Source organism: Mesocricetus auratus, unplaced genomic scaffold (genome assembly GCF_017639785.1).
Source record: "Mesocricetus auratus isolate SY011 unplaced genomic scaffold, BCM_Maur_2.0 Super-Scaffold_100010, whole genome shotgun sequence".
Lineage (NCBI taxonomy): Eukaryota > Metazoa > Chordata > Mammalia > Rodentia > Cricetidae > Mesocricetus > Mesocricetus auratus.
In genome coordinates, this window is record NW_024429194.1 from 75,850,274 (window position 1) to 75,866,121 (window position 15,848).

At 51.7% G+C, this 15,848-nt stretch overlaps 2 protein-coding genes across 2 annotated transcripts; both read left to right on the plus strand.

Annotated features, from left to right (window-relative positions):
- The first annotated feature begins 2,599 nt into the window (after positions 1-2,599).
- Positions 2,600-5,584, plus strand: Chkb (choline kinase beta). Its single transcript, XM_005067103.4, is given in 12 exon segments — positions 2,600-2,823; positions 3,064-3,172; positions 3,343-3,456; positions 3,627-3,760; positions 3,941-3,980; positions 3,982-4,037; positions 4,149-4,207; positions 4,289-4,370; positions 4,477-4,585; positions 4,696-4,799; positions 5,042-5,123; positions 5,292-5,584. Coding segments are annotated over 12 exon segments (1,188 nt in total). The 3' UTR covers positions 5,367-5,584.
- Positions 5,585-6,638: 1,054 nt separating this feature from the next.
- Cpt1b (carnitine palmitoyltransferase 1B) lies at positions 6,639-14,802 on the plus strand. Its single transcript, XM_005067104.4, has 18 exons — positions 6,639-6,779; positions 7,073-7,212; positions 7,516-7,693; positions 7,896-7,997; positions 8,176-8,313; positions 8,399-8,476; positions 9,331-9,438; positions 9,519-9,603; positions 10,113-10,308; positions 10,574-10,759; positions 11,464-11,569; positions 11,647-11,763; positions 12,111-12,275; positions 12,358-12,492; positions 12,581-12,733; positions 13,311-13,424; positions 14,006-14,098; positions 14,261-14,802. The coding sequence occupies exons 1-18, from the start codon at positions 6,639-6,641 to the stop codon at positions 14,342-14,344; spliced, it is 2,319 nt and encodes a 772-aa protein (XP_005067161.1). The 3' UTR covers positions 14,345-14,802.
- The last annotated feature ends 1,046 nt before the right edge of the window (positions 14,803-15,848 follow it).

Below are 15,848 nucleotides of genomic sequence, written 5' to 3' on the forward strand. Positions count from 1 at the left end.
AGAATTTGTTAAGGGAAAAATTGCTCCCTAATGAGATAGACATTCTTATGTCTACATAAAACATTACATTTTGGCTGGGCAGTGGTGGCTCACACCCTTAATCCCAGCATTCAGGAGTGGCAGAGGTACACACATCTTCAAATTTGAGGCCAGCCTGGTCACTCTATAGAGTGAGTTCCAAGAGAGCCATGTCAACACAGAGAAACCCTATCTCAAAAAAAAAAAAAGACCAAAACAAAACAAAACATCAAAACATTAAACTTAGTCTCAAATCCTAGCCAAGCTGTTTCAGTTAGAAGTATACATTCTGTGTATTCAAAGCTGAGGCTACAATGAAGTTGTCTAGTGGTCAGAAACATCTTGAATCTACTATGTCTGGATTTTAAAAATTAATTTCTGATTACTTGTTCAGAAACCCTTACTGTTGCCCAATCTTTTGCCAAGTCCGACATTCAGTCAACCTCATAGGGTTATGACTCACAGGGTTAAGAAACTGATCTCTAGTCGGGTATTGGTGGAGCACGCCTTTAATCCCAGTACTCAGGAGGCAGAGGCAGGCAGATCTCTGTGAGTTCGAGTCCAGCCTGGTCAACAGAGTTTCAGGACAGCCTCCAAAACAATACAGAGAAATCCTGTCTCGAAAAGAAAAGAAGAGAAACTGACCTCTAATAATCCCCAATTAAAGGACAAACTATGCTAATTCAGACCTTATTTGAAATCCTATCTAAAAAGGAAAGAAAGAAAAAGAGAGAGAGAGACGAAACAAAGAAGGAAGGAAAAAAGTAGATTGGAATGATATGGTCTGGTATGCTCCAATCAGACACCAGAATCAAGGCCACTTTCACCTAGAACCTCTGCCCAGAAGGCAGAGTTTATAACTCTCCCCCAGGCGTTCAAACTAGCCAAAAATAAAATCCCCACTTAATATCTCCAGACACGTCCAACTTCTTAACATTGCAACATGACACCATGTTATTGTCTACAAAGTTCACTCTCCACAAAGTTCATGGTTCAAGTAATCTAAGACTGTCCACCCACACACCAGCCTGCATGTTTCAGGCCAGCTCAGAACTGACAACAGTCCATGATTTATGGTCTTACCCAGTACCTGGCTCCATATTCTTTGTTCTGTATATTAGCCATGTTGAACTAGATACGGTGATATGAAACTTCCCGACAATTCTAAAAGTTATTAAAAACAAAAACAAACAAACAAACAAAAAAACCGGCTAAGTTCCTCTTTTATTTGGGAGATTGGTCTAGTCACTCCTAGGGGTTTCCAGAGATTGCAGACTGTACTGACGGCTGCTCTCTGATCAGCTCCTCTGCCTGCTCCCCAATCATTCTCAAGTCATCTCTTTTCTCACTATGTAGCCTTGACTGGTCCGGATATACAGATCAGGCTGCCCTTGAACTCACAGGTAACTAAGAGTTTCTGCCTCCTGAATGCTGAAGTAAAGGCTTGCACCAGTATGCCCGGCTCTCTTACACACACTCTTAATGGAGTTCCTTCTTAGACTTTAAAAGGAACTCTTAACTTTAAGGTCTCCCGTTTAGAGCTCCACATATTATTCATTTATTTATTGGTTTTTCGAGACAGGGTTTCTCTGTAGGTTTGGAGGCTGTCCTGGAACTCTCTTTGAAGACCAAGCTGGCCTCGAACTCAAGATCCTCTTGCCTCTGCCTCCCGAGTGCTGGGATTAAAGGCGAGCACCATAACCACCAGGAGTATTTTATTATTTTTATGTGATTCTCTCTCCCCCAGCCCAAAGCCCAATTGTGGCTTTGAGGCCCTTTCATTTTAATAAACTTCATCCTTCAAAATTATTATTGTCTTGACTTCCTTTCTGGACTGACCACTAATGCGGCTCCCCCCCCCCGATATTTAACAGAAGTCACACACACAAATCGTGAAAAAAATCCACCTCATAAATTGTAAGTTTATTGTATTGGGTCACATTCATAGTACTCGTGAGGTTCCTGCAGCGCTGGACACGCTGGACGGATTCCAATTATGCCTTCCAGCATTACATATACAGGATGCCTTGTGGAAAGGGGAATTCTTCTACTCACTCACCAAGTGCCACTGGGTGCTTGACCACTCTGCGCCCTAGTCCGGTGTCTCTCAATACAGGTGCCATAGGGAAGCCGCGATCTAGCACCGTTGCCCATTCATTGGCCAGCAGAGCCTGGCTCCGGGTAAACGTTGTTAGCTAAGGTCCAACTGTCCACGGCGCTCCGGATTGGCCGACGTCACTTCCTCGGTTGGGGACAGTCCACGCAGGAGTCTGTCTTTACAGAAACCCGCCTTATAGGGCGTGGCCAGAGCGGCCCCCCACCCCCGCCCCGCCCCAGGGAAAGCAGCCTTCCGTCTTGGCCCTGAACGCCGCACCCCTAAGACTCTCACTTCACTTGGAAACAGTCCCAGGACTGGGACCACGAAGAAAGCCGAAGACACTCTCCAAGAGCCGACCGAGTACGCCCGGAGACGTTCCGGACCAGCCGGAAGCGGAACCGAGCGGAGCCGAGCCGGAAGGAGCTGAGCCCACCTGAAGGTTGCTGAGCACCCGCGGGCGTTGAGCCTAACGGAGTCCACGTCATGGCGGCGGACGGGACAGGTGTAGCCGCAGGAGGGGCTGTCGGCGGCTTCCTGATCAAGGACAGCTTGCAGGATGCTAAGTGCCCCGCGGCAGTCCCCAATCGGCGGCGCGCTTCCTCGCTGTCTCGTGACGCGCAGCGCCGAGCCTATCAGTGGTGCCGGGAGTACCTGGGCGGGGCCTGGCGCCGAGCCCGGCCGGAGGAGCTCAGCGTTTGCCCCGTGAGGTCAGGGGTCAACCTCGGGGTCCTCAAGACACTCCCTGTTTCGCTGCTGTCAGTGCTACGCCGGGGAGGGGGGAGAGAAAGGGGGCGGGGCCGGGGCCAACCTGCAGACTCCTGTGCTGGGAGGCGGTCGGGGTCTCCCTGGGTGCTGGTGGTGAGATCCTCTCGGGAGTAGGGGCTAGGGTGGGTCTCACCAATCCGGGAGACTTTTTTTTGCTGAGCCTGACCGGTGTGGATCTGCAGCGGAGGCCTTAGCAACCTGCTCTTCCGATGCTCGCTCCCGAACCACCTGCCCAGTGTAGGCGAGGAGCCCCGCGAGGTGCTGCTACGACTGTATGGGGCCATCCTACAGGTGAGGGGGGACGAGGGCCATAACTTGAAATGAGCGAGTGCTGCAGAGACTGCTGTGGTAATTGTGCAGTCGAGTATGCTGCTCCAGAATCCCCAGTCAGTGAAGTCCCTTTGCACCCGTTCCCACTCACCTCTGACCCTTTCTTGGGCCCCTATGCCCTCTTCCTTCAGGGTGTAGACTCCTTGGTATTAGAGAGCGTGATGTTCGCCATTCTTGCAGAGAGATCACTAGGGCCCCAACTCTATGGAGTGTTTCCAGAGGGCCGCCTGGAACAGTACCTCCCAGTAAGAGCCCAGTTTTCGTTGTTTTTGCCAAGTCCTTGCCCTTCCCCCATTGTGAGCCTTCACATCCCAGGTAGGGAAATTTCCCTAAGACCTTGATCTCCTCCCACCCCGTATCCCTCCCCCCCTCCCGCCCCAGCCCCCTCACCGCCCTGATAGGTTACTGGGTACAGAGCCGGCCATTGAAAACTCAAGAGCTGCGGGACCCAGTGTTGTCAGGGGCCATTGCAACAAAGATGGCCCGTTTCCATGGTATGGAGATGCCCTTCACGAAGGAGCCCCACTGGCTGTTTGGGACTATGGAGCGGTGAGTCAAATTTGGGAATGCTACACCTAAACTGAACCAACCTCTAGTTGAGTCAGCATCTGTCATAGACTCCTGTTTCCCAGCCAAGTCAGTGACAGGAAAATTTGACCTCACAGTACATAGGAGAAGGGGGTGGGGAAAGGTGGGAGAGTGAATGTATCCTATTCCGGGGGCTTACAGGTACCTAAAGCAGATCCAGGACCTGCCTTCCGCTGGCCTCCCCCCAGATGAACCTGCTGGAGATGTACAGCCTGAAGGACGAGATGGGCAACCTCAGGTGAAGGCAGGCGTGGCATTCAACGGTGTCCTCCCCAGGAATTGCTGAGGACCAGAGTCAGCCCTGAAGGTGGCTATAGTCACGTGACCCTATGCCCTTCTACCTCTGTAGGAAATTGCTAGATGCCACTCCGTCACCAGTGGTCTTCTGCCACAATGACATCCAGGAAGGTATGAGAACGTATGTGAGTCTTGAGGGTGAAGCTGAAGGGGTGGAGTGCCCTGAAGTGACCCAAGTCCCCATTCCCCCAGGAAACATCTTACTGCTCTCAGAGCCGAAGGGTGACGACAACCTCATGTTGGTTGATTTCGAGTACAGTAGTTACAACTACAGGTAAGGGAGGGAGGACAGCTTCCTGTAGGACCTGCCCCTACAGGGCTTGGTGAAACCGACTGTGCGCTAGCTGCCCATGGACTGAATGTTTGCATTGTTCCCCCAGGGGCTTTGACATTGGGAATCACTTTTGTGAGTGGGTTTATGATTACACCTATGAGGAATGGCCTTTCTACAAAGCAAGACCCACAGACTACCCCACGAGAGGACAGCAGGTGTGGAGGCTGGGAACGGGAAGGCTTTTTGCTTTTGTAAACGGAAAGAATGGCTAGAAAGGGTAATGTTCCAGTGTCCCCAGTTCCTGACTCTTCTCCATTGATCTCAGCTCCATTTTATTCGCCATTATCTGGCAGAGGCTCAGAAAGGTCAGACCCTTTCTGAAGAGGAGCAGAAGAAGCTGGAAGAAGAGTTGCTGACAGAGGTCAATTGGTGAGAAACGAGGGGAGACCGGGAGAGGGGCACACAGAAGAAAAAGGAGGATTGCAGATGAGGTGCGGGGATAGTCGTGAACGATGACACCTAGCAGGAAAAAAGCAAAACGTCACAGTGGGGTAAGGATTAGGACAGTGGGGGAGAAGCTGGGGCTTTGGAGACTGACTAGCCTTGGAGGAAGCCAGGCAATACTAAACGTACTCTTGATGGTCCCGCCTTTTCTGCCCCCTATTCCTTAGGTACGCTCTGGCATCTCATTTTTTCTGGGGTCTGTGGTCCATCCTCCAGGCATCAATGTCCACTATAGAGTTTGGCTACTTGGTAAGTAGCCCGTCTGGTGGGCACGTTGGGTAGGGGCTAGGGAGTAGCACTGGTCACGTCCTGCAGGAAGTCTGGGCAGTCCCTGGTAGCCATGGGCAGAACACGGCAGGTCTAGGCTGCTGCTCCCAAGCCTTCTCACCACTTTGTATTATGGGTTTCCTTCCTTAGGAGTATGCCCAGTCCCGGTTCCAGTTCTACTTCCAGCAGAAGGGGCAGCTGACCGGTTTCCACCCATCACCTTGACAATCCAGCCCCATCTCAGATTTCTTCTGGAGCCTCCAGGGCAGGACCTTGGAGGGAGGCAAACAGCAGAACCCCCAGAGACTGGGCTGTGCCTCTGAAGTGATACTGTTGTTGCAAACCTGACCTCTGTCCCCATGTTTTGAGTAGTTGCCCAAGGTGGGCATCTGGGAACCCCTGGGGCTGCGTAACCTAAATAAATGAACTTCTTCATAAAGTAACTGAGGGATACAGATTTAAGTGATTTGTTTAGTGCACTGTGATTTTAAAAGTGGTCAGGGGTCCGTCCGTTCCACTCATTGAGATCCCCTATTCCATAATACTCTGTGGCTCCGGTTTAGAAGTAACACATAACTGGCCTGGGGAAGAGGACTGGACAGGGGCGGGGCAGCTGCGGGCCCTAGATGTGATTGTCAACCTTGGGTCCTGGAATTAGGGAACAGGCTACACAGCTGACTCCTGGTGACCTTTCCCCCACATTCAGCTATTTTTAGCACTGATGCAACCATGCTCACGTGAGACCCTCCACTCTCCAGTCCCAGACCTCCCAGCAACCTTCAGCAGGCTTGTGGGAACCCTGCCCACCCCTCCTAGGCGCCCCACCAAAAGGAGGGGGTTCTGGTTTCCGCCCATATCTCTTTTCTCCACCCCAATTTGGGAGTGGGTGTCAAGTTCCCAGTGAGGGCAGGGCGGGGCCGGGCCGGGGTGGCCAGGCCTGAAGGACGTGGGGACATGGGCCAGAGTGCTCAGACCCATACACAGACAGAAGCAAACCTGAGCTGTGAGTGGACTTCCCAGGGACCAGTGAGGGCAGCCGGACCCAGAGCCATTCCATCCCACAACTCTTCATTTACCCTTACCGTCAGAGCTTTCCGAGCAAGGACTGTGGGGGCACCCTAACCTAGTCTCTGTCCAGGCCCACTCCCTTCCCTGGGCGTCTTTCCCGGACCCCGAGCCGCCCTTCGCTGCCCTTCGGGCACCTGGAGACCGATTCCTGCACCATTGCAGATAGGCCTATCCGGAACCCCACGAGGGTTCTGCAGCGGTGGCGGCGGTTAGCCAGGCTTGGGAGGGCCCAGCGGGGCGCTTAGCGTTGGGGCACGGGCGGGTTTGGGAGGTGGTCGCATAGGGGACTGGGTAGGGGGTGGGGGGAGCGAAGACCAGATGGGGCGGTGGGGAGGGGCGGAGCCTCAGCTAGAGGCGGACGGGCGGGGACGGGCCTGGGTACTCTAAGCACCTTCTGCCCCTACCCTTAGGTGCTGACTAAACTCCAGGATGGCGGAAGCACACCAGGCGGTAGCTTTCCAGTTCACTGTGACCCCGGATGGGGTCGACTTCCGGCTTAGTCGGGAAGCTCTGAGACACATCTACCTGTCCGGAATCAACTCCTGGAAGAAACGCCTTATTCGCATAAAGGTGTGGGAACAGGTGGTTCTCTGGGCCTCTTTTCCCCAGCAGGTGTCTAGGCAGAGGCCAGGGGTCAGTTAGTCTCCTTTTCAGCGTCTGTCTCCGCCTTTCTCCAACAGTACTGCTGGTAACAGACGGGGTCCAATAGTGCGGAAACAAGGATGATAATGACATGACGTGATAGGACATATAAAGTGGATGTCTGTGGAGGGGGAACACGGTGAATGTACGAGGCAAAAAGACCAGGAGCCTTTTCTTGGGACTTCCCAGGGGCTTAATTACATTTTCTCCCCCTCCCACAGAATGGCATCCTTAGGGGTGTGTACCCTGGCAGCCCCACCAGCTGGCTGGTTATTGTCATGGCAACGGTTGGTTCCAACTACTGCAAGGTGGACATCTCCATGGGGCTGGTCGAATGCATCCAGAGATACCTCCCTGGCAGGTAAGGCACCTGGAAGACACCAGCTTCGGGAAAAAGGGCCAAGACAGTTCCCAAAGCCAGGATTCCTGTACTGGACAGATACTGAAATGCACCCATGGCTGGCCAAGGTGCTCTCTCACAGGGCTACCATCCCTCAGTTCCAAGGCAGTTTGTCTATTTGATGCACTCAGACTTGAGTGCACCCAGCGGGGTCTTATGCCATTCATGTCTTTGCCAAGACAGTTGACAGTCATCAGCTATGTTAGAATCCCCCAAAGGATGGCCTCAAAGGGATAGCCTGAAGCCTTCCTCATTCTCCAATAGGTATGGCCCTTATGGGACCCCACAGACCCAGGAACTTCTCAGCATGGTCATCTTCTCCACCGGGATCTGGGCAACAGGCATTTTCGTATTCCGACAAACCCTGAAGCTGCTGCTTTCCTACCACGGATGGATGTTCGAGATGCACAGCAAGACCAGCCATGCCACCAAGATCTGGGCTGTGAGCAGAAGCACTGGAGGGTGCAGGCATCTGGTTTGAGAGGATGGGGAATCTCATTTGGGGTTCTGAGCAAGAAGGGAGAGGCAGGTTGGACAATAGTGCCTGGTGCGTGTGTTTGTCCTGAAGGAGCTCGGATGGTTCTGCAGGACGTGTCCATTCTCCCTGCTAGCTCCCACCCCAACACTGTTCTCCTTACCTTCAGATCTGTGTTCGCCTTCTGTCCAGCCGGCGGCCCATGCTCTACAGCTTCCAAACATCTCTGCCGAAGCTTCCTGTGCCCAGCGTGCCAGCCACCATTCATCGGGTAAGAGCCTGACTACTAACGAGCACAAAATCCTGGACTCAGAGGACTAGCCCAAACTCATAAAGACTGTTTTCTATAAATAGCTGGCTTGAGAAGAATGGGGTCTGGTTGAGGAGAGGTTGTGAGAAGGTTAAGATGGAGGTGTAGCCATCTTCATGATAATAATTTGGCTGAACAGTACCTGGATTCTGTGCGGCCCTTATTGGATGAAGAAGAATATTACCGCATGGAGACACTGGCCAAAGAATTCCAGAACAACACTGCCCCCAGGCTGCAGAAATACCTGGTACTCAAGTCATGGTGGGCAACTAACTATGTAAGTTTGCCCTCCCGGGCTTGTTCTTATCCACGTGTTCTTGCCACGCCTGCCCAGCCCTAACCTGCAGCCTAACTACCCACAGGTGAGCGACTGGTGGGAAGAGTACGTCTACCTCCGAGGCAGGAACCCCATCATGGTGAACAGCAACTATTATGCCATGGTAAGAACCAGAGCCTCCTAGGGCTCCCGTGTGCCCAGCTCTGTCCCCATTTCTGGAACAAGGATCTAGAGGATATCCCAGAGCGTTTGCATGGGTGAGTGGGGGTTATGGAGTGAGGTCTCAGGGAAAGAAAAAAGGAGGAAAGATCCTGGAGGAATAGCCCAGACCCAGCCTATGGGTGGTGGGCATCCTGACAAGAGGGAGAGTCTGAGACTGCCCAGGAATTTCTCAGGCCAGTTATGCCATACTCCATTGCTTCCTAACTTCCTGTCCCCTCTGACTTCCTGGCCTCTCAGGCACAGGTTCTCCAATATCTCAACACCATTTTCAGAGAACTTCTTAAAACACACTTTGCTTTTGTCCCTTTGTGTCATCAGGACCACAGGATAAATAGCAGCTCCTTGCAGTACTCAGGATGCCACTGTCTGTTCCCTTCAGGTGACCAGTGTCCACATCATATGCCTGTGGACAGGGAGCTGAACTTCCTGCTGCCCAGGGCCCAATTTCTCCAGATGTCCAAAACATAACCTGCTAGCCTCCTGGAATTCCCCTCGTCCATGAGCTGTCTTTCTAGCAATTTACAGCCTGTCCAAATCAAACATTTGTTCTTGCTGTTTTGTGGTAGAACCCCTTTGAAGCCTAATTAGCAGTGTGTGACTGGGCAGAGAACAGTTCTGGTCGAAGCTGGAGTCTGCCAGTTACAGGTTTCTGGAAGTTCACCCTGGCACGATGTAAGATGGAACATAGACAGGGGATGCAATACCTCAGGCCCTGAGAAAGTTTCCTCGGGCTAGAGAGACGCAGGTGACACCCAGACAGAAGTGCCCAGCCTACAGCCTCTGCTCTGTCTGTAGGATTTTGTGCTTATCCGGAACACAAACGTGCAAGCAGCACGTTTGGGAAATGCCGTTCACGCCATGATCATGTATCGCCGCAAACTGGACCGTGAAGAGATCAAACCTGTGAGTTACATCAGGTTTAAGGGTGGGGTAAGGGAAAGAGGCCCAAATCTAAGCCATGCTGGGCTGGACCTTCTTCCCAGGTGATGGCGCTGGGCATGGTGCCCATGTGCTCCTACCAGATGGAGAGGATGTTCAACACTACACGCATCCCAGGCAAGGAAACAGGTACGGGGCTACAGCCAAACATCCATTGAGAGGAAGTCCTACTCTCCCAGGCACCCATGACAGCTAGGTGTTCAACTACTATTTTTCTCTAAGCACTCCAGTGTCTCGGCATCATGAACTTGAAAAGTAGTCAGTTTATGACAGCTCCTAGATGGTTGTTATGTACAGACATGGTGCTGATTCTGGGACCACATGGGTCCAGAACAGTGGCTGTGCTTCCAGGACTTCCGAGTACCTAGGAAGGTAGCCATCGTAAAGAGGAAGAGCATGGCTGGGGTGGTGGAATTCAGGAGAAGACAGCCTGTCCCTTGTGGAGCCTGAAGAGGAGGCAGGAGAGATTCACATGGGGCCCAGGGACTAGCTTAACATGGAAATCTGCCCTTAGATGAAGACCCAGGTCAGATGTGAGGCAAAGCAGAGTCTGCAGGGACCACCTGTGAGGGGGAGGTGGGCCCTTTCTGGGCATTCCCTGAGGTCCTGCCTCAACTTCTCACTGGCTACTGTCCCAGATGTGCTGCAACACCTGTCAGAGAGCAGGCACGTGGCTGTCTACCACAAAGGCCGCTTCTTCAAAGTGTGGCTCTACGAGGGCTCTCGCCTGCTCAAGCCTCGAGACCTAGAGCTGCAGTTCCAGAGGATCCTGGATGACCCTTCCCCGCCTCAGCCTGGGGAGGAGAAACTGGCAGCCCTCACTGCAGGAGGAAGGTACCCAGGGCCTGTGGGGAGGGCTTGTCCTGGCCCAAGTTCAAGGCTTCATGAGAAGAAAACCTTGGCCCTACCTCCACCCTAGAACTAAGGGCAGGAGGTACAACCAAGGATCTGCACATAATACAAAATGGTGGTAAGGACAGAGGACATCTTTCAGGATACCCAGATGGCCTCATCTCGTCTCCAGATTCAGCCCGATCCTAAGATACCCTGATAAAAAGTACACATTGGTTCTACTGCTTACCCACCCTTGTACCCCCAGGGTAGAGTGGGCACAGGCACGTCGGACCTTCTTTAGCTCTGGCCGAAACAGAACTTCTCTGGATATCATTGAGCGTGCTGCTTTCTTTGTGGCCCTGGATGAAGAGCCCCACGGCTACAACCCTGATGAGGAGAACAGTCTAAGCCTTTACGGCAAAGCCTTGCTTCATGGTAACTGCTACAACAGGTATGTGCCCCAGACTCACAGGTCAGAGGTTAGGGTTAAAGTTTAGTGATTAGATTATAGCCTAGTGGTTTGGGCTAGAAAATTAAGGTAGAAGTAAGGTTCAGAGTTAATGGGCCCAAAAAATAAAATAATAAAATAAAATAAAACAATGCTGGGTGGTGGTGGCGCATGCCTTTAATCCCAGCACTTAGGAGGCAGAGGCAGGCGGATCTTTCTGAGTTTGAGACCAGCCTGGCCTACAAGAGCTAGTTCCAGAACAGCCTCCAAAGCCACAGAAAAACCCTGTCTCGGAAAAACAAAAAAACAGAGTTAATGGGCACGTACCATTATTTAGAAGTAAGGTGGTAATAGTTAAGATTGGAGTTGAAGATTAAGAATAGAGATGAGGGGGTCAGTGAAATAGCTCAGTGGGTAATGGTGCCTGTTGCCAAGCCTGATGACCTGAGTTCGAACCTCAGGACCCACATGGTGGAAGGAGAACCAGCTCCTCCTGAAAGTTATCCTTTTGACTTCCATGCATACGCGCATATATTCCCACCAACAAATGTAATTTAAATTTTTTTTTAAAACAACAGAAGTTAAGGTTAAGTTCTGGGTTAATAATTAGAATTGGATCATTAGTGTTAGCAGTATGGGGTTAGGGTTGGAGGTCAGAGATCTGTATAATTTCCCAGCTTTGGTTCTACCCTGATCTACTCCTGCAGGTGGTTCGACAAATCTTTCACTCTTATTTCCTTCAAGAATGGCACATTGGGCCTCAACACAGAGCATTCATGGGCAGATGCCCCCATCATTGGGCACCTCTGGGAGGTAAAGGCCTAGAGAGGGACCTTCAGGGCAGGCCCTGGCAATGACGCTTGTGTCTCAGTTTTGTTTGATCCCTGCAGTTTGTCCTGGGCACTGATACCTTTCACCTGGGTTACTCGGAGACTGGGCACTGCATGGGTGAGCCAAACATGAAATTGACCCCTCCTCAGCGGCTGCAGTGGGACATTCCTGAGCAGGTATGAAGGCTAGGATGGGTGGGTTAGGTCTCACCCTCAAGATGAAGGGACACAGCTTCCCAGGGTGCCATGTGGGCCACATGGAAAGCAGAGACTCCGGGGTCGTCTGATTAGAGAAATATTGAGATCCATGGCTCGTGTCCATAGAGCACTTGATAACACCTCCTTCCACTCCACAGGCTCAGCATGGCCTCGTGCTGAATCCTCACACGGTTGTCATTCGTGTCTTCCGAAGCTCCTGGGTTAACTCTGCCTTTCCTCTGTCACCCAGACTTCAGACCTTCTTAGATCCAGAGGCCTCCTTGGAGGACTTTGCCCTCACCTGACCCTTTTCTATGTCTTGGCAGTGCCGGGAAGCCATCGAGAATTCGTACCAGGTGGCCAAGGCACTGGCTGACGATGTGGAGTTGTATTGCTTCCAGTTCTTACCCTTTGGCAAAGGCCTCATCAAGAAGTGTCGGACCAGCCCTGACGCTTTCGTGCAGATTGCCCTGCAGCTGGCTCATTTCCGGGTAGGAGTTTCTCAGGGCTGCTGAGTGTGCCGGGCATCCTCAGGGTCCACCTGCTTGATTTCCCCTGCTGTGTATACCCCAGGACAAAGGCAAGTTCTGCCTGACATATGAGGCCTCAATGACACGAATGTTCCGAGAGGGGCGGACTGAGACTGTGCGTTCCTGTACCAGTGAGTCCACAGCCTTTGTGCAGGCCATGGTGAAGGGGTCCCATACGGTGAGCCCCTCCCCCACCTCCTTGTCTCTTTCTGCTCCACCCCTGTTTACTTCAAGGGCCACTTGACCCCTCTGCTTCTGATCCCCAGAAAGAAGACCTCCAGGCTCTCTTCCGGAAGGCTTCGGAAAAACACCAAAACATGTACCGCCTGGCCATGACAGGGGCAGGGATCGACAGGCATCTCTTCTGCCTTTATATCGTCTCCAAGTACTTAGGGGTTAGCTCTCCTTTCCTGGCTGAGGTCAGTGACATTGCTGGGGTGACCTCTATCCCCTTGCCTTTAGGCCCAGAGCAAGGCCTTGTTGCGATAGGGCTCTGTAGAGTCAGTGCTCTTATGAGGGAAAGCAGACACATGTGAGCTCTGCCAGATGGTGATAGTATTTGTGAGAGAGTAAAACAGGCTGAGGTCAGGGAGAGGCAGGTCAGCTGGGACTAAGACAGCTGCAGCCGGGGAGAGTTTATGCAGACACTGAGGCTTTCAAAGGGCAGTAGGGGACAGAGACATCGGTAGTTCAGGGAACTCCTGCACCACCATGCCCATCTCTGTACTCTCAAGTAATGCCTTTTGTGTTGTTTTGTCTTGCTTGTTCATTTAAGACCAAGTCTTGTTATATAGCTTGGACTGGCCTGGTATTCACTATGTAGAGCAGGCTGACCTTGAACTCATGGATGATTCTCCTACCTCTGCCTGCTCAGTTTTGGAATTACAGACATGTACCACCGTGCCTGACTGATAGTGTCTATATTGAAGTCGTTCTCTGACACTACCAGTAGGAAAGGTGCCTCATGTCTGACAGGCTGCTGCCTCCCTGTTACAGGTGCTTTCAGAACCCTGGAGCCTCTCCACAAGCCAGATTCCTCAGTCCCAGATCCGCATGTTTGATCCCAATCAATACCCTAATCACCTGGGTGCTGGAGGTGGCTTTGGCCCTGTGAGTGCCCCAGAAGGATGGTGGTTGGCAGCCCTGGGGCCCTAGAGCTTCAGTTTAGGGGTGCAGACGTGGCATGAGCACTTTATTTAGAGAAGACCAGTGTGGATGTAAAATGGTAGCTGCTAACTCAGGCAGGCAGGTACTAGGACCACCCATTCCACGTGCCTCCCCAGTGCAGCATCACTGCACCCAACGCTAGTTCTCCGGGGACAAGGTTTCACACTGGGCCTTCAGGGGTGCATTCCCTTGAGAACAACTCTTCCCCCGTGGATCATTCACATGAGCTACTCTGTCGGGAGGCTAGAGATTGCTACAGAGAGGGTGTGGTCCATACTGTGAGTGCCTGAGGAAATGTGAGTCCTCGACCGCCAAACACAGAGGCAGCATCCTTAGAGGAAACAGAAGTTCCAGTCTTAGAACCAGAGGCAGAGTCCTTTAGTTTGCATACTATTTCCAGGATTAGGAGCATGGGGTCTGACCTCAAGAATGTAGTATCCACGTGGGCTCCCCTCCTGTGACTCTCGTGGGAAGGGAAAATCCATCAGCTTGACTCTTGGGCCTCATTTGCTTCTTGTCCTCAGGTGGCAGATGATGGTTATGGGGTTTCTTACATGATCGCAGGTGAAAATACTATGTTCTTCCATGTTTCCAGCAAGTTCTCAAGTTCTGAGACGGTGAGTCTCCTATGCTCCCACTTGGGGTGGTCCCAAGAAGAGGGGCTACCTGGGGTATCCCAGAAGCACCCTCCATCTCTGGGGTGTGGGGAGGAGTCTTCTTGTGGGTCCATATGGATGGGGGCTGTCCTGAGAATGTGTCTGAGCTCCCAGTTCCCACAGAATTCTCAACGCTTTGGGAACCACATCCGCCAAGCACTGTCGGACATCGCTGATCTTTTCAAAGTTACCAAGGCTGAAAGCTGAGGACAGGAGAGAGCAGCTGCCCTTTTGTCCCCACCTGGTGGAGGAAGAGGCCTGTGGCCAGTTCATAGGCATAAGGGGCAGCGTGCACACGTGCCCAGTTCTGCAAACAGCTCTGGTGGCAGGAGCTCCCCAGGCACACACTGCTCCTTTGGGGCCCAGCTGGAGGTGGGACTGGAGCAGCGCCGCAATTTTGATTTTTTTTTTTGTCTTGGTAGATGCTAATAAAAAAATAAGGCTATATAATTCTCTCTCAGCCCTTAGGTGCCTATGTTTTGTTAGAGAACTGTAAGGCCCTCTTCCTGCCCCCCTCAGGCTAGAATGGTGGAAATGGGAGAGCTAGGAGAATGTTCATGGGGACGTTTACCTGCTTTGAAATATGTGCCTTCCCAGAACAATGCAGGCTTTGACAGTGCGCCCCACCCCCTCGCGTGCACTTGGAATAAATCCTTGCTTTAGAACTGTTGCCTGTTCCATGGGGCTACTTCTGTGTGCCAGGGAGTGGGGCCCACCCGCCTAGTCCACTCATTGGCAGGCCTTCTGTACCAATCTGGGCTAGAGTGCAACCTACAGAGGCCGGTGACATCCTCCCACTACTCAGCCAGGGTACCAGGCGATCATATCTCTGAGGGCACACAGATACCCTGCAGCAACTTGCTGCTTCAGTCTCATATTCTTGGTTGTTGAAACAACATTTGGACATAATGGCTCAATACCATATAGACTTGCCTTCAATTCTTCTGAAATAGTATTGCCTTGCACTTAGGAGGCTGAGGCGGGAGGATTACCAATAGTTCAAGGATAGCCTGAGCTGCAGAGTGAAACCATCCCCCCCAAAAAGAATAAACCAGTAATATTTTACGAAAGCATAAGTAGCACTCAGTAACTACAGCTGTATACTTGAATGAATTGAGATTCCAGATGCTAAGAACCCACACACAAATCAGATTTAGAAATCATGTTTGTTGAGCATAGATATGACCCTATTCTGGAAAATCAGGGGTGTACAGGATACTCTCCCTGCCTATACAGAATCCTCCTAGAAGAGGCTAGCAGTGCAGCTGATGGACACAGCTATTTTTGGAATGACCCATTTAGCAAGTGTTTGCTAGATGCCTGTAGTATGCAAGGCAAGTGAATTTGCAGTGAACAAAATTAGCAAGCAGTCCTTTTGGCACCCAAAGACTTCAGTAAGGAACACAGGTAACAACTAAAGGTGTACATGACTTAGGTGAGCCAAATATTAGTGGTTAGGTGAAGGGAAGTGAACAAACAGACCCAGGAGAAGGTGCAGTTTCAGATGGTGGTAAAAGCAGGTCTTTTTAAATGAGGCTGCCAACTTACAGACCTGTAGGAGAAAGGAATAAGCCATGTTCCTCCCTGTCTTTCATGTCTCAAACTCGATGGCAGAACATTCCTGGACAAAGAAAACAGCAAGATTCAAAGGTGTATGGAGAGAAATACCTGCTGTAAAGGATTAGCACATGACAGCCCATAGCTGGTGTGA